Raw genomic sequence first — 23,441 nt, forward strand, 5'->3', positions numbered from 1 at the left:
CTCCAGGCTCCGAGCTAGCTGTCAGCACAGAGCCTGATGTGGGGCTCGAGCCCACAAACTGTGAGATCATGACCTGAGCCAAAGCCGGATGCTTAACCAACTTAGCCATCCAGGCGCCCCTATAATACGGGTTTTAAACTCTTCAGGTGATTCTAAGGCATACTAACCATTGGGAACCAATACCCTAATCCAGTTAATATAGATTTTTCACTATTTCTTAAACACAGTTTTACCACCCTACTTCATAAGGCTTTCTTTGCCCTTTTGATTAATTCTGGCCCTACCAATCTGTCAAAGCCCTGAAAAGTCCTAACTTCTCCCCAAAGTACTCTTACTACCACAGCTCATGCTGATTGTTCTTGCCTCTCCCCCAACTCCTGTGACATACCTACTTCCTCTACCACACAATTTAACGATTACTGTTATAATTCACAGTTCGTTACTATTACCTATGAATCGTGTTTTGTTTTTGTTATCTCTTGTTGTTTTGTTATCTCTTCTTTACCCCTGTTCTAAGCACATAAGTGGAATTTTAATAGAGATGCTGGTTAATATAAGGATAAATTCATTTATTAATGGATAAAAAGTCTGAAGTTTCAAGTTGTAGCCCCAGTTCTGTGACCTTGGGCAAGATCACTTCTCAGGATAAGGTCTGAAAAAGATGGACTCAATGACTTGATGCTTCCTTTCAGCTTCAAAAGTGTATGATTTTATGAAATGTACCATTATACTCTCATACTGCTTGCTTATAATGTTATTATGGCAATTTTTAGACTTGACTTGAGTTGAAGCTAGGTATGGTGTTTCCCAGTTAGCTAGTAAACTCTTTTAACAAGGGTCATATTTTATTCAACTGAGAATCTTATAGCATGCCTTACATATAAATACTGCTCAATATATCTGCAGAAAATTATTTGGAGAAACTCTTTAAAAAAGCTTAATTTATGCAAAAAACCTATGCATAGACCTGCTGCCTCCCAAAGGGCCCTTTGAATATTTATTATTGTAAATACTATGAAGTGACTTATGGAAAAAAAATTCTGACTACTCTGATAGCACCAGGGGAGTCATCCACATAAAGCCAAAAAATGTAAAAACTCTCCCATGGATTTAGAGATAGACTAAAAGGCCATAAGCCTCGGGCTACCTTACTGCAATCCCCAAATAAAAAGTGCCCTGTACACTTAAGTGGCATATACCAACTCCACTGTTGGGAATAAATAGGCTTCTTCACAAAAAAACCTAATCTGCAAATTTACAGAAACAGGGTGGAATGGAGACCTTGCGTAGTAGGTGATGACCAGAAGTTGAATCCAAAGGGAAGGACAGCAAAGAGCAATTGAAGGGCAAGAAGGAGGAACAGAAGAGCAGCAGGAAAACATCACTCTGAGTAATGAAAAGAAGCAGTGGAAATTCACAGAGTCTTTACCAAGAGCCTACTATGAACCAAGCACTTGAGGCTGCAAAGATGGCTCCAGACCTCAGGGGGATAATATAGTCCAGAGGGTAAAACTGAAGCCTCTACCCTACTGCATGTGAGTGTGTGTGTGCATGTTTAATTCTAATTGGGAAAATCAAGCAAGGAAGGCTTCACATAAAGATGGTGAGTTAATGGAGCTTTAAAGTGTGTAGGAAGATTTGCTAAGGGAGAAAAAAGAGTTGAGCTAGTTATTTTGGGGAAGAAACATTCACATATTTTTACAGCTGTTCCTCTGGGACTTTAAATCATGGAGGCTTCTTATATTCACCATCACTTTGTCATATGCCTTCTTTCTCTTTTTACTTTATCTTAAATACTGACATGTTCAAGCCCAGCACTGGAACAGAGCCAAAAAGCCCCAGAATGAGGTGAGTGCTCGCCAAATCTGCTCTGTCACCTCCAAATCCAGCCAGCCCAGCTAGCCCAATCCTGCTCCCCTGGCAGCCAGAAAAGGAAGACTAATTATATCCTCTGGGGGTAAAATCTGGATGCAGGCAGGCAAAGCTTATCCCTGTTCCGCCAGTGAGATACCATGGGAGACCTTCCTTGCCTCCTAAGCCATGAGGTTCTAGTCTACCTGTGACACGGAGGCCAGCTTTGTAGGGGGAAAAAAAAAAAAAAAAAAGCAAGCAAGCAAGCTGCATGAAAAAGAAGACGGATGCACGGAATTGGGAAATGCTGTTATTGAGATAATCGTCATAAAGCATTTAATAACAGCCCTGGCACACAGAAAGCCTTGGATGAACGTGAGCTCTTATGAACATATTGCTACTACTATTATTATTATAATAACGCCTGAACTGTACTCCAACAAGAAAATATTGTTTTCACAGCCTACTTTTATGACGTTGAAGAAGCAACTCCAGAGATGAAAGTGTCATTCAAAAAATTTTAAAGGTACAAAATCAAATTCCAGCTGTGCTGGCCTGAAAGCCCCAGACCCTGAGTTCAAGAGCTATAGTGCGTCTCGCCAGGCGCGTGACCTTGGACTCGGCACTTCACCTCGGTGCCTCAGTTTCCCCATTTGTAAAGTGGGGCTAAGAAGCTCCTCCCTCGCAGGGTTGTAGTGGGGGTCCAGCCCAAGGGTACTCCTCGCTGCACCGGGGTTGCATGGACGCAAGGCGAGCTCCCGGCCCATCTTCCAAAACCCTAGGCTTCGGGACGGGCGGGGTAGGTGCATACGCGCCTGGAGGCCCATCGAGCTCCGCCGCCCTCAGGGCAAGAGCAGAAAAGCCGAGTGCGCTGGAGGTGCGTCCCTGAGACGGAGGGGGTCGGGCGCCCGGAGGCTTAGCCCTGGCCGCCCGCAAGCTGTCACCAGCGGATTCGTCGCGGGGCCCCGCAGCCCGGACGCGGGGAGCAGCCGAGGGAGGCCAGGCTGACCCAGGTGCCGCCGGTGGGGAGAACTGAGGGCGCTGGGGGACCGGAGGAGACTGGCAAGGCGGGCCCCGGGGCCCCGCGCGCCGCGGAGATGTGGCGGGCAAGGAGAAGGCAGGGGGAGCGACGCCCCCACAGGAAGCGCCGCGCGCCCCCCGCGGGCCGGGCGGAGACGCTCACTCACCTGAGGCGCGGGCACCCGCCAGCAGTGCAGCAGCGGAGCAGCGGCTGCGAGAGGGGCGGGGAAGGCTCTGCGGCCGCGCAGGCGCGTTGAGGATGCCGGGGCCGCGCAGGCGCTCCGCGCCTGCCCACCTCAGGAACTACCAAGAAGATGGTGGCTGAGCCGGGAGGGATGGGCGGCACCATCTTGGATGTAGTTTTTCCTGTTGCGGAGTCTACTGGGAGAACACGAACCTGAGGCGCGTTGAGTGCGGCGTCCGGCCCGCCTCCTTCCTCCCCTTCAGTCAAATCGCTTTCTTAATGAAGCCCCTAAGGACCCTTGCTAAGGTAAGGCAAGGAAGTCATTTCCTTTTATGTGGACCCAGAGAAGCACCCAAGGGCACATGGCCTAGCACAGTGCTTGGCTGGCTAGTGGAAGGCGCTTACCAGATTTCTGATAAATGAGCTCAGTAACCGAAGAACTAGAATCCAAGACTCAGTGCTGCTAATCCCAGTCCTCCATTCTGTCACCTCTATTGACAACTGCCAGCCACATCTCCTTTCTTGGGTGCCACAAGGGAAGTGGGAGTTTTGTTTTGTTTTCTTAAAAAATGATTACACATTAAGCTTAATGACCCAACAATTTAACACCAAAATGTACAGGACAAAATTCTTTACCCAGAAGAACTTTTTGGATAATCTCACTAAAAGTAAAATAGTCTCAACTAAAGTAGGGCAAATGGAAGAATTACCAAACATCTCAAGGACAGTGACCATCTATAATATTGTTACTCACAAGCACAATTCCTGAACCAAATTTGGGAAGAGAGAAAACTAAAATTAACTGAGCACAGCCTTTTATTATTATATGAGTTATGTTTATTTGTTAACATTTCCTGAGTGCCAAATTGATTCTACTATCTATATGTCCTTGGTTAGATTATTAAGCCTCTCAATGCTTGAGTTCCTCATCTATAATGACAAAATAATACAAGCTATTTAAATTGTGGGCTGTATGAATGTAAAATGCTTAGAGCTTATAACTTTTCTTTTAAAAAAGTCTATTTTTGAGAGAGACACAGAGTGACGGGGGAGGGTCAGAGGGAGTCAAGAATCTGAGGCAGGATCCAGGCTCTGAGCTGTCAGCACATAGCCCAACGCAGGGCTTAAACTCACAAATGTTGAGATCAGACCTGAGCAGAAGCTGGACGCTTAATCGACTGAGCCACCCAGATGTCCCAAGTATTATTTTTCTTACTTAGCGGTTGAAGATGTAGACAAAAACACTCATTTTACCCTTCAGTTTGAACAAATTCTTACAAACAAAAAATGCATTGCGATGTACTAAATGAGGGAAGGTACAATCACCCGGGAGAGGTGTGATCTACCCCCATTTTACAGATAAAACTGAGCATAAGAGATAAAGATTCACTTCAAACTGTATGCTCTTTCCATTATACTACTCTGCTTTTCAAAGAGTAAGCAATTAACACTACTCTTCTGATTCTTAAAAGTCCAGCTTTCCGTGGGGCTGTCCAAAGTGGCCCTTCTTGCTCTAGCCTTGACAGTATTATCCATTCTCAAGGCTTCACTAGCTACACATTAGTTACTTACAAATTTTATCTCTAGTCCAGATTTTTCTACCCAGTTTTCCATTTCTATATCTAAAGGTCTACTTGCCTTCTCCATTTGGTATTTCAAACTACTAGCTTTCCTATCTCATTAACTACTCTCTCATCCACCTAGTTTTTCAAGCCTTCACCCTTCCAGCATATTGATACCACTGCTCTAAATTTATATTATTTAGTCTGACTTACAGCATCCCTGTGATATGGGTTCTATCATTCTCCCAATCTTACAGGCAAGAGGATAAATCACTTTTTCTCAATCACAGTAAGTGGCAGTTAGGCTTCTAACACATAGGTCACATGCCTACTAAGTCCCAGATACTATGAACAACTCACATGTCTGTTTTTGTTTTTTGCTCTCTCCTCAGTTCCTAGAACTACGCCTGGCATATAGCAGGAGCTCTGTAAATACATGAAAGAAAAAGGAATGTAGGTCAAAGGAAGGAGATATCCTTTCACTAATTGGTACTTAGGCCAAGGTTTAAGACTTAAGAATAATGACTGGGTATTTAAATGAAATAAGCTTTATCCTATTAGAGGATCAGAGAATAAGAAACATTAACAATAAATTAGTTGGTGTTTTACTGGCAATTAATGCAGAGGCATATCTCCACACTCTTCACTTAAGCATCTTGGCACAGAATCCTGTTCTGCTAAGCCCTTGCTGACTTAAAAAGGTTTTTTGTAATGTTTATTTTGGAGAGAGAGAGACAGAGCATGAGCTGGGGAGGAGCAGAGAGGGAGACACAGAATCCACAGCAGGCTCCAGGCTCTGAACTGTCAGCACAGAGCCTGAAATAAGGCCTGAAATCACAAAGCATGAGATCATGATGTGACCCAAAGTCAGATGCTTAACCAACTGAGCCACCCAGGTGCCCCTTTAAAAATGTTTTTATACACTCAAAATATAACAAAGACAAAAGAAAGCTTTTAATAATGTCCAATTTTATAATGCAAATTATGAAAAATAGAGAACAATGAAAAACAGTACTTAGCCTATTCCTGCCATGAATCCAGGATTTAGGATGTCAACTCAATATTAAGAGCTAAAGCACACTAGACAACAGGACAGAGAGTAAGTGGTTATCTCCTTCCATTTGGACATCGTGTGAAGTGATACATGTAGACACATGATGCTCAAAACTTCACTACTGAAATCACTTTCAGGACCACAGCAGAAAATGAGTCCCATTCCGTTCCTACCAGAATCCAACTTGACCTCTAAAATGTTTCCCTGGATTTGGTCCTAAATGACTTTGGATTGTTTCAAAACCTAAAAAACACTTTCACAAAATGAAGTTTACTGACCATGAAGGATATTTAAAAGAATGGACCAGTAGTTCTCAAAGTCATTTCACAACAAAAGTTGCAAGCATTTTGCACATTCTTGGAAAAATTAACTATGCTACTTTTTCAGATGTAGAAGGTCTGTCACTTTTAGGAAAAAACTGAAGTACACTACATTCAGCCAGTTATCCTCAATTCAGCAGGGCAGCTGTCACCAGCTTAGACCACCATGCAGTCGCCATGTGCTGGGGCACTCTTCCCATTTCTCTCCTCTGGAGCACCTTATGGCAGGCAAGCTGCATGAAGTCACTGACAAGATCTAGGTGGTAGGTGGGTTTCGTAGCTGAAGCCTGAGCAGTTTTCGAGCTGGTGAGGGATCTAATTGTTGTGTGCTTCTCTTCCCTGCAGGGAAAGACAAAAGTAAATTTCAATTGAATTGAAATAGCATTTACTGAAAATTTGCTGTATGGACACTATGCCAGTCACTGAAGGGTGTTACAATGACAAATAAGAGAATCTCTGTCCTCAATGAGATGGCAGTCTGGTAGGAAAGCCAGCTGCCAACTGCAACCATAATACAAGGCAATAAGAAAATTAAAGAATACATAGCAAACAATTTGGGGCTGGAGGAGGCCAGGAAAAGCAACAGGGAAGTAATGTCAGTGTCATTTAGTGGATTTTTGACGAATGAAGAGGAAGGCAAGTAAGTATTTAAAATATTGGATTTACTAAAACAACATCAGGGTTTGTGAGGATTTAATTTTCAGTCTACTGTGCTCCTGTGGAATTTAATCAAGAAATTTCCCATCAACATTGAGTACCCACAGCATAATAATTTTGAGGAGAGAAAAAGAAATCATCTGATATAGGCGTTGCTCAGAGACTACATGCTTTAAAGAGCACTTTTTATGTGAAAGGTTATCATAGAGAAAATAGTGCAAGCTCTGGTCCCCTCAAGACACACACTCACCGAGCTGTACTGACACCTTCTGGAGACACTGGGTACTATCATCCATAAAAGCTTGCAGCAGCTTCACTGATCCTTGCAGCTCGTCCATCTGCACAGGAAAAGACAGCTGTGAGCTCTAAGGGTCTGTGGCTTCTTTGACGTTCCTCAAAAATTGCCAGGCAAACTCCTGCTAAGGACCTTTGCTTTTGCTCTTTTTCAACCTGGAATGTTTATGCCAGACACTCTACACTTCTCCATGATGCTCTATGCCCCAGGGCCGCTGCTGTGGATAACCTCAAACAGGATCTCATATCCTCTGGCATCTGGGTCAGTCTAGCCAAGAGGAAGCCCATGTGGGAGGGATCAGAATGAAGTCAGGATATTTTTACTCAGGCTTGCTCCTGGAAGGGTCATCTGGAGTTAATTTTGTCTCTCAGCTACAGGTCATGGCTCTCTTTCCCTCCCCTCTGCCCTTCAGTCCTAGGGACAGTTAAGAGCTCAGCTGCCTTTAAGCCCCAAATTACTTCATTAACCCTTGTGGTTTCCTCAGTACCCACACTTAATACATCACTTCTTCAATTACCCTTTATCAAGTGCCATCTGCTTCCTGTTGATACCTAGAGTGATACAATACTATTCTCCCAAATGTGGCTCATGGCTCACTTCCTCCTTTCTTTCAAGTATCTATTAAAATGGTACCTTAGAAGGACCAGGGGCACCTGGGTGGCTCAGTTGATTGAGTGGCTCTTGATTTCGCTCAGGTAATGATCTCATGGCTCATGGGATCAAGCCCTGTGATGGGCTCTGCATGAACAGCACAGAGCCTGCTTGGGATCCTCTCTTTCTACCCCTCCCCCGCTTGTGAACATGCTCTCTCTCCTCAAAATAAAAAACATTTTTAAAAAAATGGTGCCTTAGGGGAATCATCAACAACTGCTCTATACAGCAACCTGCTGCCCTTCCCGTATACTCTCCCTTACTCTGCTTTATTGGCTCTCATCTACCATATATTTATTTACTTATGTATTTATTGTCTCTCCATGTCTCCCCATGGTAGAACTGAATATATTTATCACACATATTCTCCAGGTCTCATAATTTCCAAGGATGACAAGAGAGGAAAACTTAAAAACCAAATAAACATGAGCCAACTAACCATCAACTCCATATAATCAAAGACTTTGTTCTGGTTCTGCACTATCTTCTGGTAGTCAGGCTTTGTGTGAAGGACTTCACTCTGGGAAGACCCAAGATTTGTTACAGATTCCACTTCAACTTCAGTACCTTTGGTTTCAGCTGATTCTCTGAAAATAAAATAGAACAAAAAGCTTTCAAGAAATTGTACGATAATTTTCTGGGGGAAGATGAAGTTAGATGACCTAGGGAAAAAACCTCCAATAAGACTTTATTAACATGAACCAATATTCTTTCACCCAACTGTAAGCATAGGCTCTCTTATTAATAAAGGGGTTGAAATAATTATCCCATGTTAATGTATTTATACCACTGGACTCCAGGAAATGCTAGAAGCTTCAGATCAGCTGACTCCACCTAACATAAGGTCCATGTACAAAAAGGACTACATGTGAGGTATAGTAAAGCCAAAGCTTTCTTTCCTGAAATCAAGGTCTATGATCTTTTCCCAAAAAAGTGCTGGGCCACTTCATCTGAAATAATTGAATATGACAGAGAGTGCACAGAAACTGATCACTCCCACAATTTCCTGATTGCCAAACCCTGCTAAACACTTCCATTTCACCTCAATTAACACTCACAATAACCCAATGAGGCAGGCACTAATATCACTCCCTTTTTCAAGTGCGGAACTTCAGGTTTAGAGATTAAGCTGTTTGCCCACCATCACAGAATGAAGGAGTAAGTAGTATTTCAACAGAGACAGTCTGCTTCCAGAAGCATTCCTCTTAACAAGCTATGCCCCATCAAAAGTTTTTATTCTGAGACTGCCATCTTATAGGTTACCCATCTCCATAAATAGCACATGTAAGGGGCGAATAAAGTAACTGGTAACAATCAATGCCTGGATTGGGGAAGTTTTTCAAAACACATTCCTCAAAGCACCTCTCTACTAAGAGGCCACTTCCATAGTTAGGGTTTTAGCTAACATTTTATATTTGGGTTTCCAGCTGAGATTCTGTTGGGGAAAAAGCTTAAAATCACTGGCTTAGATGGCCAACTAAATCAAAGTCTAGCACTTTCCCACTTTCTCATGCCTTTAAGACCCAGGCAAAATTCCTCTCTCCTGTACACCCTTTCATTCCTTGCATCTCCATGAAGGACCTGGCAAGCATTCTCTTCCATACCTGCAGCTCAAAGTTCATATGCAAACTGAAGTCCCCTAACTATGCCCTGGTAGAGGGCAGAGATGTGGAATAGCAGCCCCGGACACAGAACACAAGCAGTTCTGTTCTTTGATTGAAAATAGTGATACTCACTCTCCCTCCCCTTCCCTCAATTCTCCATTTATAGTCCTAGAGTACTAATACACATTTTATAGAGCTCTGATGAGTTGATTGGCCTGTGAGAAAGAATTCTTCATTCAATTTGTGCTAATAGAACTGAAATCAATTCAAATTAAATTCCACAAGGTAAAAAGATGGCTTCTTATTTCCAATCATGGATCTAACCTGGATATGATCCCTTCAGTCTCCTGGTATTGCTTCAAGAGCTGCTCCCAAGACTGACGCTCTAAAGAAAATCTTTAGAATCAGAAAAAAAATATTCAGTTAATTTTTGATCATTACATTCTGAGTCACTCAAGACCACAATAAGTACATTAGGTGTCTGCTCTGGTTCTAAGATGTGAATAAAAAGGTCATTAAACGATTAGAAAGCCTGACTGATTCAGAGAATATTAATTTAATCAAATCAAACACGGGTTCTTAAAGTCAAATTAACATCTTTATTCCCTAGACTCCATTCTATGAAACTGGCCATGAGTACAGCCCACAAGATCCCAATATGCAGCTTTCAAAGTTCTAGTGTTGACACACTAGTATTGACACTCTGAATGGGGTATTTACTATTCATTTTGCCCAGATCTAGGTATTTTCCCCAGATGATTCCAATAAAGAACCACTCATTTTCACTTACTTTGTTATGTATTCCTTCATCTCAGCCACTGATGTTTCCAGAGACAAATCTGATCCTTTTCTGGAATACAAATAGGATTTATAAGACCAACATATATCTTTCAAGAGAACTTGATTTTAATAGGATGCCTTACATAATTTTAATGGCAATAAAAGATATTCAGAATTTATTTTCCAACAAATATTTATTCTTGGGCTCTCACTTTTGTATTAAGTTTCCTCAGTGGTCTTTTTATATTTTATTTCTTTCATTGATTCCAATTCACCCATAACCAGATTAACCTTCCCTAAAACATCCCTTTATTTTTTTTCCCTTGTCTAAAACTGACCCTGTACTGCATTCAGAATAAAAGTCAAAACTCCTTAACCTGACTCTTAAGGCTGTGTTCTAGTTCCAATCAACTTGTTACCCAACTATTCCAACTATGGACCTATTCTGTCCATATAATCTCACTCAGCCTGACCCGCAAACATCTGGAGTTTTCTATCTCCAAGCTTTTGTTCACACTATTTAAAAATTTTTTTAAATGTTTTTGACAGAGACAGAGAAACAGAGAGAAAGGGAGATACAGAGTCCAAAGCAGGCTCAAGGCTTTGAGCGGTCAGCAGAGCCCAACGTGGGGCTCAAACCCACAAAACTGTAAGATCATGACCTGAGCTGCAGTCGGACACGTAACTGAGCTACCCAGGTGTCCCTTTCCATATCATTTTTTAGTCTATTCTTTTTAAGTCATCTTTTAAGGCCCAACAATACTTTTGTATATGACCTTCTTGTCTTCTCACTTAAAATTAACCTATCGGTAGACAGGGATTGTATTTTACTTAAACCAATGGCTGAGGTCAGTTGGGTGATTAATCCTGATGGAAAACAAGCAGGCACTGAAAATGCCAAAATTCTACAGATGTACTTGGTACTCTACCTGATAAGACAAATGAGTTGCCACCTTTCATGTTTCTCTACCAAGGCCTGTGACACACAGCTTCCATCACCTCTGGCCTAGATGCAGCAGCCAGTGGCTTACATACACCACATTTTAATTTATTATTATTTTTTACACCGCATTTTTAGAGATACTAGGTCAAGCCAAGAGATTTTTCATTTCCTGAATAGCAATGTTAATTCTAAGGATCTGTGGGAAAGTAGATCTTTGTGAAGTCAAAAGAACGAAGTTTATGATGTAGGCCCAAGTGACAAAATTTGTTACAGGGCAGGAGGTAGAGTTGGACCCTGCCCCTTCAAAGGAATTACCAGTTTGGGGCTGGCATTTAAAAAATTCTCCCTAATATTCTTGCTTGCCAACAGCTAAAGAACACAGTTTACCACCAACTTGCATAGCTAGCAAAGATCTGAACAATGCTTTCCCCCCTCATCTTTCCATGGCTGGTTCCTTCTCACCACACAGGTCTTCTAGATCTCAGTCCAAAGGTCAATTCATTACAGGTCTTCTCTGAACACTAGTTAAGTTGCCCACCCCCTCAAACCACTGTCAGTTTTCGAGTACTTAGATTATTGCTACCTAAAATCCTTATTTTCTATGTATTCGTTTGATTATCTCTATTAAAATGCATAAGAAGAGAGACCTTGCTTGACTTATGTATCACTTTATCTCCAGCATCTAGAAGAGCCTGGTGTGTAGAAGATGCTGGATAAATGTTTGTTGAGTAAATGAACAAACTAATTATAATGGAAAGTCTTCATTCAATTATCATTTGGGACAGAAGGGGAACTGCACACACCCTTTTGAATCTTCAAAACATTTCTGTAAAGTTCCATTACTTTCCAGGTTCTCTGCAAAATGTTTCAATTCTTCAGAAAGGGAAGATGCTAAAGGGAAACAAAGTCCATGTTATAAAATAAAAAGAATATGGTTTTCACAGCAAGCTGCTGACAATGACATAACATACTTAAAGTGATCTCAGCTCAGGGTCCCCTATTACATTCTGGCCCTCTTGCCCATTCAAAGAAGTGGTATAAATGTGCAGAAAGATTTTATCTTTATACTTTGGGTCAGTGGAGATAAAATGGAAGACAATTCCTCTTTATGACATATGATAGTTAAAAAAAAATTTTTTTTTTACATTTTATTTATTTTTGAGAGAAGAAAGAGACAGAGCGTGAACAGGGGAGGGGCAGAGAGAGAAAGAGACCCAGAATCCAGAGCAGGCTCCAGGCTCTGAGCTAGCAGTCAGCACAGAGCCTGACATGGGGCTTGAACCCATGAACCTTGAGATCATGACCTGAGCTGAAGTCAAACACTCAACCGACTGAGCCACCCAGGCACCCCGATGGTTTGGTTTTTTTTAGACATGACTGGTAAAAAAGCATTTAAAAGGTATACATGCACTGACATTAGGTTCTTTCCAAGATTTCAAAAGCTTACACTGAAAATATCATATTATATAAGTTAGGCAACAGGCAAGAGTGTAACAAAAAATTTAAAGGAGAATAAAGAATTAAGAGTATAGGGAAAGATTGGTCTCTGCTTAGACTTGGAAGTGTCTGCAACTGCACTTAGGTGAGAAATGAAAAGGGAAAAGGATATGTTAAATAGCTATCAAATCTACGCTAATCATGGTGATGTTCCAATTCCTAAATAAACCATTTTATCTGGCAACTCAGTCTGAGTTCATATATTTTCCTGATCTTTTAAACAGGTAACACTGAATTTTTCTGGCGTGGATAACTATGTAGTTATACCATAAATAGCTACTTCCTAGATAGGTGAAAATGGATTCCTAAGAATATTTGTAACTTTTTTCACATATGAACAGCTAATTTCCTTAATGTATCAAGAGCTCCTACAAATCAATATAAAAAAGCCAACATCCCAATTTTCAAAAATGAACAAAGGAGCCTTTCTGGCGGTGACGCCCTCCCCAGAGAACATCCCCTCATGAAGGACCTCCCAGAAGAGGAAGCGCAAGAAGCACCTGGTGCTGAGCCCCAACTCCTACTTCACTGATGTGTAGTGCCCGTTACACTACAAAATCACCACCATCTGTAGCAATGCACAAATAGCAGTTTTATGTGCTGGCCGTTCTACTGTCCTTTGCCAGCCTACAGGAGGAAGCAAGGCTTACCAGAAGGATGCTCCTCCACACAGAAGCAGCACTAAAAGCAACCTGAATCAAGATGAGTGGGAAACAATCCCAGTCAATACATTTTGGATTAAAAAAAAAAAAAAAACAACCTGAACAAAGGATACAAACAATATACCAAAAATAAAGTATAAATGGCTCTAAAAAAATATGGAAAAAAACCCCACTTATCTTCTCTGAAAGAAAAAGGAACATAGATTAAGACTAGAAAATACTTTTTATCAAGGTGCCTGGGTGGCTCAGTTGGTTGAGCATCCAATTTCAGCTCAGGTCATCATAGTCTGTGAGTTTGAGCCCCACATCGGGCTCTGTGCTGACAGCTCAGAACCTGGAGCCTGCTTTAGATTCTGTGTCTCCCCTTTCTCTCTGCCCTTCCCCTACTCGCACTCTGTTGTCTCTCTCTCAAAAATAAACATTAAAAAAATTTTTTAAACAAAAAAAGAAAATACTTTTTATCACCTACAAAAAAATTTTAAACAAAAAAAGAAAATACTTTTTATCACCTACCAAATAGTAAAAAATCTGAATTGTTTGATAAAACTATTTTGAGTATGAAAAAAATAGGTACTTGCATATATTACTGATAAGAGAATAAATTGGTAAAACATTTCTAGAAGGCAATCTGGTATTCCCAACATTTCATTTGACCTATGTAATTCCAATTCTAGAAATTTATCTTATTTTTACTTGCATATGTACCTAAAGGCCTGTGTAAAATGTTCATTAACCTCTTCACTATAATGGCAAAAGACTGGAAACAACCCTAAAAGCCCATCAGTAAAGAACTGGCAAAATCATATATGGTACTATTATAAAATGAAATATCACATGGCTACTAAAATGTCGATAGTTCCATGTGTGTAATACAGAACGATGTGCAAGACAAACTGTTAGGTTAAAAAAAAAAAAGACAAGGTAGAGATTACAGAGAGTATTATTCACTTGATATTAATGTAAAAATGTCAGAAATCCAGTAAGATCTCTGTGATGATACACAAGAAGCTGGTGGCTATGGTGGTCTCTATACAGAGGAGCTGGTTTGGGGTGGGAGGCAAGTTTACTTTTCACTTTTATACCTTCCGAACTTTACAAGCATACATTTTAATTTTTTTTAAACACAATTCTAAAATATAGAGGGAAGGCTAGTTTTGTGGGCCAGCAGCTCCTAAAAATGGGGATTCTGAAAGTGGGGCTTCAAATGATCTTAACAGGAGATAAAGACCAAGGTTAAAGCTTGCTCGTTTATTCTTAGCAACTTACCTTTGGCTCTAAAATTTTCAAGACTGAAGCCCTCAGTGTCCTTTAGGAAAGGTTCAAGTTTCTCAACTGAGAACTAAAGAAGAAAAGCATTTTCAGTACAACAGAGATTTTTCAGGCCAGTCCTGAGTTCATTTAATTTCATGATGTTTAATCAATGTGAAAGTAAACATGATTTAATTTTTATACCTAACATTTTTCATATAAACAATTAAGTAGATCAGGAAAAAATCTCTTTATTGTTCAGACTATACACTGTGATTTTCCGTTCAGAGAAACATGACCATTAACATAAATGATGTGCTTATCTAAACTGATGTAATTGCCAGTTAGCCAAATAACCCCCACTATGTAGTCAGACCTCAAATGTCTGTTTTAACTTAGATATTGATCTCCACCCACTTTAGAGGCCCCTCATTTGCTGCCAATGGACAAAATATACTAGATTGAGGAAATCTGACTGTTAGCTGCTCAGTTAGCAGCAGCAGCACCGGTGGGATTGGTAGAGAGCCCAGTCCAAAGAGAAATCAGCTGCTGCTGTGATTAAATCTGGCTTTTAAATTAATTTAATTAAAGTGAAATGTCTTCTAATCTTTGAGAGAGAGAGATTGTACATGCACAATAGTGGAGAGGAGGGACAGAGAGTAGAGGAGACACAGAATCCAAAGCAGGCTCCAGGCTCTGAGCTGTCAACACAGAGCCCGATATGGGGCTTGAAGCCACAAACCTAATTGCGAGACCATGACCTGAGTTGAAGTTGGATACTTAACCTACTGAGCCACCCAGGCACCCCGAAACATCCTTTAATCTTAACTGATGGCATCACACAGTATTGGGGCTGTCACCCTAACAGTTAAAAAAAAAAAAAAGAAAAAGAAAGCATTTCCCACTCCCAAGAATCTCACCTGGAAACTGGAAAGCAGGAGAGCGCCAAGCCGTTTGCTTTCTGATAAGTTGGCATTGATAGATCTGCTGAGCTCTAACATAAAATATCACATTTTAAGGAGCTGGTACTAACATAGTTAGCAAAGTCAAAAAAAAAAAAAAGAACACTTTCCTCCTTCTTGGTGCAGTTCAACTACAGGCAAGAACACGTACACAGACTTCTCTAATTAAAGGGAAAATTCATATGTAGTCACACCTAATTACTTTAGGATCACCAAAAGATGAAATTCACGTTTTTGCAATGTAACTTCAAAAATTTACTAGGAACCTTTTACAGATTACATTAAAATCTTGTCTGTTGTAAACAAGATAGATGAAAAAAACTTTAAAAGTAATTTAATTTCTTTGATGTTTTATATTCACCACTTAAAGAAAGGAAATGGGAGCATTTGAGCATTTTTGTGACAGATACAGTGTGCTTATTTTTTTTTTTTTTTAGACTCCACGCCTACTGTGGAGCCTGAACTCAGAACCCAGAGACCCTGAGATCAAGAGTTGCATCCTCTACGACTGAGCCAGCCAGGTGCCCCCACAGTGTGCTTTAAATACAGTCTTGTGGGGCACCTGGGTGGCTTAGTCGGTTAAGCGGCCAGCTTCGGCTCAGGTCATGATCTCACAGTTCGTGGGTTCGAGTCCCGCGTCGGGCTCTGTGCTGACAGCTGGCTCAGAGCCTGGAGCCTGTCTTCAGGTTCTGTGTCTCCCTCTCTCTCTGACCCTCCTCTACTCATGCTGTCTCGCTCTGTCTCTCAAAAATAAATAAAAGACTTAAAAAAAATTTTTAAATACAGTCTTGTAAATTATGAGCTCCATTTTACAGAGGGGAAAACTGAAGCTCAGAGGGTAGATGACGTGTCTGAGGCCAGAGATTGGTAAAGCCAGAATTCAGTCCCAAGTCTGTCACCAAAAAAGTGTATTTTCCTACTAATAGCCATGCGGCCTCTCTATACCAACCTAATAATAATATTAATAGTAATTTGTTGAATACTTATGATATAAAAGTCACTTCAAGAAATGCTACGCACACTTCATTAAAAGCAAAGGCAAGTATCTTATCAATTCCATTTAACAAATGACACTGAGGCACAAAGGCTGGGTGATAGGTAACTTGCCCAAGGTCACATGGCGAATCAGCCTGAATTGATGGACATTTGAAATTAATTATGCCACTAAATCCTCAAACAACTACAAGATATAGACACTGGTTTTTTTTAATTATGCCCAAAAACATCAATTATTATATAGCAAAGGAAGTGTGCTCTGAGTCAGATTTGAGATACGTGTACTTTTGTCCTTCAGCTTCAGCTGGCTTCAAGTGTTTTTACTTCTGGTCTCCTCTGATAATTTCTCTGCCTTAAGTAGAGAAAACAGGATACCTTCTGTCTATAACCAGAAAAACCTGGCAAGTGGGCAGGAATAACCCATCTTATTGCATTGCTGATTTTCTGTTATACAGAATTCTAGGTCCACATGCTCTGGAACAGAGATGAAGGTAGGGGTGACCTTAGTTAGGGAACGGCTGCTGTTGTCTAGGCACACCTGTGGGGTCAAATACATGAACACAACTGTGGTGGCAATTTTCTGATAGGCTAAATGGCTATTTTTACCCAGATTTCCTTCTAGACATCAGGCCATCTAGAAGTGAGCTAATATCTTTAAAATAATCACAATAGCTTAACATATGATCTATTTACTTATTATACAGCTAAGTACTATGTTACATATATCATTTAATTTTCCCACAACTGTGTGAAATAGGTATTATTTCATCCATTTACTGATAAGGACCATAAGGCAAAGGAGATTAAGTAATCTGCTCAAGGTTACACAAGTAGTTAAGTTCTTCCTGAAATGTGCTGGACTTTCCACAATAAATCTTGTATTTCAACGCTTACGGAGATATAATTATCATTGTAAACTCAAACAAATCACTTTTAATACAGCATATCTAAAAATTTAGTTTTCACCAAGATATTTTACATGCATTTTCCCTGAGATATTTTCAGTTATAAAGCCTAAACTCAGGGAGCAACCCACCCACCTTCTGTTTCACTTTAGGAAATGAGACAGAAAGCCATACAAAGAAATCTTTAATGCCTCTCAGCCTAGCAAAGGTGAGTGTTGAACAACTGTAAATTACAATTTCTGCTCATGGTAGAGATTACAAATGGACAGCTACTAATATAAATAACAGTCATAATGAACACTTACTAGTAGTGTTTGACATTAGTACTTATGATCTTAAGACTATCGCCCGTATAGATGAGGAAACAGGTTGAGAGAAGTGACATGATGTACTCAGCAAAGTCAGGTAAGCCTACTACATTCTTTCTGCCACACCTCACTGCCTTGCATCTAAGCTGGAATTCTGCTGCCTTATGTACATAGCACCCCACCTGTGATGCCCTGATGAAAGGGAGGCAGGGACTTCCGCCGGTTCATTTCTTTCATACTTGCTCGCCTCCAAGATTGACTCTTGTCTTGATGACTGGGAGACTGTTCTTGGGGGGACAAATGAAGGGACCTGGACTGAAGTCCTTCCTGGTGGCTGAGATCACAACTTCCTCCCACTTTAGGGCTAGAGCCAAGGTAAATTCTTTCCTTTGAAACGCCTTGAGTCATCTCCACAGAGGCAGGTGATTTACTACACACTTCCATAAGGATGGGATCCGATTCCAGTTGATGATTGTGAGCCTTAGATGTCACTGGTTCCTCTTCTAGCACTTGTTATGAAAAAGTCAAAATACAAAATCAAACCCACCACAACTATGCATCTGAGCAAAAAGATGGAAAAAGAAAATGTATGACCCAGATCATAGAAATAGTGAGGAAGCATCCCTGCAAACGTGAAAATATGTGATTCCAGATCTACCAGGAGCCAGGGAAACATTTATGTATGTATAGGTTAGAAACCTGAACCCAAGGAAAGAGGTACTCAAATTTACTACAATACTCACCTTCTATAGTCTCTGATCTAATTACTGAGGACATCCTGGATGAAGAACCCTGAAAATAGGGAAACAAAGTTATCTGTTCTCCACATTGCCCCAGTCTCAATGGGGCTTTACTATCCCAGAAGAGACCTTGTATTGTTTAGCCTTTCTGAACTGCTCATCTCTGTCTTATGAAATTCTACCTGCATGACAAGGCCCAGTTTCACCCCCTCCACCTCCTCCAGAGACTGTCAGCAGGGTTCATCACCTCCTGCACTGACTTTCTCCAGAACTCATCATTAGAAATACTCACGTCTCCCTTAACATGTACCCTCCTTTATTTCCCAATTATTTAAAAAATTTTTAATGTTTGTTTATTTTGGAGACAGAGGGTGATCAGGGGAGGGGCAGAGAGAGAGGGAGACACAGAATCCGAAACAGCTGTCAACACAGAGCCCAACGCAGGGTTTGAACCCACAAACTACGAGATCATGACCTGAGCTGAAGTTGGGTGCTTAACCAACTGAGCCACCCAGGCGCCCCAATTTCCCAATTATTTTTTAAATAGTCCCTAACATTCTAGATGGCATCATGATCTGCGTGGTCTTCCAACTTAGAAAAGTCACATCTTTTATTTCTTATGTTTAATCTCCAGATGCAAAGTCCTATCCGTCCTACCTCCAACAGTCTCTCGAAACCTTTTCTCCACTGCCAGTTCCAGTTTAGTTGGGTTTTCAAAACTGCCACCATCTCCCTACCCCTCCCCAGAATAATCTTACAGCCTCTCCACTAGTCCTCCAACATCCAACCCTGCTCCTCTTCAATCCATTCTTCGGATGGCAGCAGAGTCTTCCAGCATCTTCATCACCTTTCACGAACGAGCCCTAACCTACCCACGCTGCTCCCGCCTGCCACTCCCACCCCCTGCACCACTTTTGAATCTTTACACACACCACCTCTAAAACTTTTTCGACCTTTCCAACCTAGCTCAAAGGTAAAACTTTCCGACCACTTCTCTTTGGCAAAGTTGGTGGCTCCACCCCTTAGTTTTCCTCCCCAGACACGAAGTATCTGTATTCCTAGTGGCTCTCACAGACAACCAACTGGAAGGCAAGGAAGGACATGACAGAGGCATCTCTGCATTTTCCACGCTTACCCCTCCCTCCCAGCAAAAACCTGTTGAGAGGGGGAGGCGAGAACTCTAAGTAAAAAATAAATAAAAATGAATATATACAGAGGCACAGCTGGGAAGGTTAACAGAACGGGCGAGAAGGTCAAGGATCTACATCCCCACAGTTATGGCTGTATCACAGATTTAAGCCAGAATAATAACAGCAACAAATGTCGTTTGTTAAGCGGCTTGTTAAGCGCGAATTATATGCCACGCTTTGCGTACGTACGAAAGCGTTTTATTTCCATCGTTATCTCATTATCCCACTGAACTCTTTCCACAGTTCTGTAAATACTATCCTTAATTCCTCCCTGTAGATAAGGCAGGTGGGGTTTAGAGGGGCAAAAGCCTGGCCCACTGGAGACAGCCATGGGGGGAAGGGCAGAGATGGAATTCGAACCAGGCCTGTGACCCACCCCGAGCCCTCAAACACCTTTCCGCCTTCGAGACCAACGGCTCTGCAACCCCGCCCCGACTTAGAGGCGCGGCCCGCCCTTCGGAACCCTCTTACCCCGAGGCCCCCGAAGTCTGGGGGCGGCGTCAGGTCCGGGCTGGGCGGAGACGTCCGACGCTAAGGAAGCTGGTGAGGGAGTGAGCCAGGCTGTGTCCGGAGGTCTGCGACTTCCTGACCTCCGGACGACGCTAGTGTAGCCCGCAGCCTCCGTCCCTAAGATACAAGCCGGCAGATCACTCTCAATCGGCTGCGCCACTGCGACCGCCTGGTGCGCAATCTGCGAGCCGCGCCACCACCGGCGCCTCCCCTTCCGAAAAGGCCCGCCAACGAACGGCGCATGCGTAGTTGGAAGCCTCTCGCGTCCGATCACGCGTGCGCAGAACGCCTGCCTCCTTAGAGGCGCATGCGTTAACCGGTATTCAAGCGTTTCGGCCTTTCGCCCGCCTGGTTAAGGCTTTACCGGTCTTGACCGGGCAGCGTACCAGATTTCCGTAGCTACGTCACGCCTGGGGGGTCCCCTCCTACGGACGCTACTTCATCTTGCCCTTTGTGCCCAACTTGCCCAGAGCCCATTGAAGTTGGGGGGCAGAGGCCCAGAGAGATACTTGCAAAGGAATACAGTGGGCCACAGGGCATCGGATACCCTGCCCCATCGTTAGGCCATGGTCCCTGCCCTCTCTTTGCTTTGTTAGCCACAAAAACGTGGGCCTTGTCTCTTCCAGGGAAAATGGAACTCTGTAATCAAAGTTTGTTTCATTCTACCCTACTCCTACTCTAGCACTTTTTCTTTCTGGGGCCTCTTCAGTACATGGCAAAGTTCAAGAATTATCCTTTGCAGCCTTATTGCAGACCACGCCCCACCCCAAACTGCTTACGGCTTCTCTGCCCACCTCTATTGCCTCTTCCTTCTGCTCCTTTGCTCAAGCCGGTCCGTCTGCCTGGAAAGCCCATTCCAGCTTTATCCTGCAAAATTCTCCAATATTAAACCACAGTTGGGAATTTCTCTCTCTGATTCTTCTCTGAGGCTCCAAGCTGAAAATTCTGTGCTCCCAGAAGCCCAATGGTGTCTATTCACTATCCCTTGCTGGCATGGGAGCCCCCAGAGAGCAGGCTGCTTCTTTAGCACCTAGCATGAGGCCATGGAAATGTCCCCTTGCTTATGTGGTCCTTTCAGATCTGAAACCAGATGTCGAATTATTAAAAGTCCATAAAGTCTGAGAGATGAATTGGGGAGCAGCAGCTGGAATGTGACTGTGGTCATCCTTCCATTGCAGCTGCAGTCCTTGGAAAAGATTTCTGATAGGAGGTAGAAATCTTCCTTTAATTTTCCACCCTGTGGTTCCAGCCTGCTGATTCTAATGGCCATCTGAAAACAAATTTGCTCATGGTTCCTTGAATATCACACTCTGGGGCTCAGTGGTACCCAGTTCCTTCTATGCCTGACCACCTTTTTCAAGTCCTTGTTTGTGTCCCAAGAACAGAACACTGTTCCCAGCCAGGACTGATCATCCTGAGGCACAGTGAGAATATTGCTTCATGGATTCCAGACCCAGTACATCCTCTGTGCTTTCTCTGCTTTCAGTTCTCCCATGGCTTCCTACCATCCACAGGATGTGTACATTCCTTCCTTCATGAGGCACTGCGTGATCTGACCCAGGCTTTTTCATCACTCCTCACTCCAATGACAACCTTTGGTTTTCCCATTCTGCTCTGTTCTCTTCTAGGCTTCCATACATGCAGTGCCTTACCCTGGAGCCGCCTCCCATCAGCATCCTACCTGCAATATATCACTATCCTCTTCATTTACTCAACATCTCAACCTCAGGTGTTAATTCATGTCCTTTCTGTGTTAATTCATATGTCCTTTCTGTGAAGCCATCCAATTCCTCTTGGCTCCCTGAACACCCTGGGATCCCCCCTGCATTGACATTTGCTTTCCTGTCTTCCAGGCCCATCCACTGCATTCTCAATGCCTACCCAGGCCTGGCTGTTGTTAGCGTCCCTCCCCTACCCCCACCCCTAGAAAAAAAGAGAGGGATAGAGATGTAGATTTTTCATATGATAGCTAGCTTCCAAGATGGTCCCCAGTGAGCTCTGATTCCTGCTGTTCACGCCCTGTGTGTTCTCCCACACTGAGGAGGGCTGACTGTATAACCAATAAGATACTGCAGAAACGACTGTGATTTTCAAAGTTTAGTCATAAAAGGCATTGGGACTTCTCCCCTGCATTCTCATAGATTACCTACTCGAGGTTAAGCCAGCCGCCATGTTGTGAGGATCCTCCAGCAGCCCTATGGAAAGGTCTATGTGGGGAAGAACTGAGGCCTCCTGCCAACAATGACTTGCCAGGCACCGGAGTGAGCCTCCTTGCAAATGGATCACTTAGCCCAAGTCAAGCCTCCACATGACTGCAGCCTGATTGACCCTTGACCTCTTGAGACACCGAATGAGAATTACCCAGCTCCCAAATTCCCGATTCACAGCACCTGTGATGCAATAAATGTTTTGGGCTAATTATACTGACCCATGTCTAATGTGTCCTCTTTATTTTTTCTATGATAATGTTTTAAAGGTTTTTTTTTGAAAACAACATTTTTTTGAACACTCTGCATGTTTTTCAGTGGTCATATCACATTTCCTAGGAGACTGAGGTGTAAGGAGTCAGTACCTGGAACCCCTGGTGGCCCCTCACAAATGATGCCAAGCCAGCCAGTTGGCTGTGGCATTCCCAGGGCTCCCTCCTTCCCAGGCACCTGGGCTGGGGGCAGGGGGTAAAGTGAGGTTTCAGATCTGATGGGGGCCCCATCCACCCTGTAAGAGAAATCAGAGAGACGGCCAAATCCATGGAAACTGTTCATATGACATACTTTATTTCCAATCTACAACCATTAAAAACCTTTTGTAAGTTTACACTGTACAGTTATTCTCATGTCTGAAATAAGACACGGGGACAGGAAGAGCTGGCGGATTGGACCAGTTGTCCTAGCACCCAATCCATCTTGGGAAGGAGTCTTTTGAAGACAGAAGTGGGGAAGAGAAAACAGTAGATAGGAGAGGCAGACAGTTTGGCCCAAGGATGCCCTTGGTCCCTTCCCTCCCAAAGGCCTTTCCCTGGGGGGTCCCCTAGGGCCCACAACTGCAGGACCCTCACCAAGAAACCAGGCTGGGCAGGAAGGGGACTTCACAGTATTGGCAGGTGTTGGGGAAGATGGGCCAAGAGGAGACAACAGCTTCTGGCTGTCTTCCCCAGCTGCTGGGGGTTGGAGCTGTTTTTTGGCACTGTCTATTCAGTTTCCCTGGAGGGGGGAGGGGGAGGAGCTAGGGATTTAGGATTTTTTCCTTGAGGAGTTAGGTTTCTTATTACAAGAAGAGAGGCCATGTTCCTGTGGTGAGGTTTCCAAGGGATACATGGTGAGGGTCTTTTTCTCCTGCCCCCCCTCCCCCCGCAACTCCCACCTGCGGCCTGGCTAGTACAACCATAAGTGGCCTTTTGTGACCAGAGCTGGAACCAAGCCAGAAGCAGGGAAAGGAAGATTATAGCCTCTCCCTGCCCTCCAGCTTCCAGGAAACGGAGGACATAGTTGTTTTGTTCGGCAGG

The 23,441-nt window shown here is 42.8% G+C and overlaps 2 protein-coding genes and 1 long non-coding RNA gene across 5 annotated transcripts in view; 1 reads left to right on the forward strand and 2 right to left on the reverse strand.

Annotated features, from left to right (window-relative positions):
* NDRG3 (NDRG family member 3) overlaps window positions 1–3,112 on the reverse strand; it is a 66,911-nt gene extending 63,799 nt beyond the window's left edge. For both annotated transcript variants that reach the window (XM_029918655.1, XM_029918652.1), the window contains exon 1: window positions 3,039–3,112. The gene's annotated coding sequence lies outside the window, so the exon portion shown is untranslated. The remainder of the gene's footprint in view (window positions 1–3,038) is intronic.
* A 2,437-nt stretch (window positions 3,113–5,549) lies between these two features.
* On the reverse strand, window positions 5,550–20,181 carry DSN1 (DSN1 component of MIS12 kinetochore complex). Of its 2 annotated transcripts, XM_029918396.1 has the most exons (11): window positions 19,901–20,181; window positions 18,243–18,291; window positions 17,682–18,008; window positions 15,249–15,322; window positions 14,347–14,419; window positions 11,725–11,812; window positions 9,989–10,048; window positions 9,523–9,594; window positions 8,034–8,181; window positions 6,899–6,986; window positions 5,550–6,330 (listed from the first exon to the last, which is right to left on the reverse strand). In XM_029918396.1, exons 2-11 carry the CDS (start codon window positions 18,274–18,276, stop codon window positions 6,248–6,250), a joined length of 1,047 nt encoding a protein of 348 aa, XP_029774256.1. In that variant the 5' UTR covers window positions 18,277–18,291; window positions 19,901–20,181; the 3' UTR covers window positions 5,550–6,247. The 2 variants fall into 2 exon arrangements, with proteins under 2 accessions (XP_029774256.1, XP_029774257.1); XM_029918397.1 differs by lacking the exon at window positions 17,682–18,008 and having other exon boundaries at window positions 19,901–20,180.
* On the forward strand, window positions 19,835–22,366 carry LOC115274888. The gene is made up of 2 exons (XR_003901301.1): window positions 19,835–19,972; window positions 22,081–22,366. It is a non-coding gene; the product is annotated as an uncharacterized LOC115274888 (long non-coding RNA).
* Window positions 22,367–23,441: the final 1,075 nt, after the last annotated feature.

Source organism: Suricata suricatta, chromosome 12, assembly GCF_006229205.1.
Source record: "Suricata suricatta isolate VVHF042 chromosome 12, meerkat_22Aug2017_6uvM2_HiC, whole genome shotgun sequence".
NCBI lineage: Eukaryota > Metazoa > Chordata > Mammalia > Carnivora > Herpestidae > Suricata > Suricata suricatta.

Excerpts from the sequence above, each read along its gene's own strand:
- DSN1 (XM_029918396.1), bottom strand. The coding sequence starts at position 18,276 with ATGTCCTCAGTAATTAGATCAGAGACTATAGAAG. Across the intron at positions 18,009-18,242 it reads TAGATCAGAGACTATAGAAG|TGCTAGAAGAGGAACCAGTG; the intron begins GTGAGTATTGTA and ends TTTCATAACAAG. Across the intron at positions 8,182-9,522 it reads ACTGAAGGGATCATATCCAG|AGAATCAGCTGAAACCAAAG; the intron begins GTTAGATCCATG and ends TTTTATTTTCAG.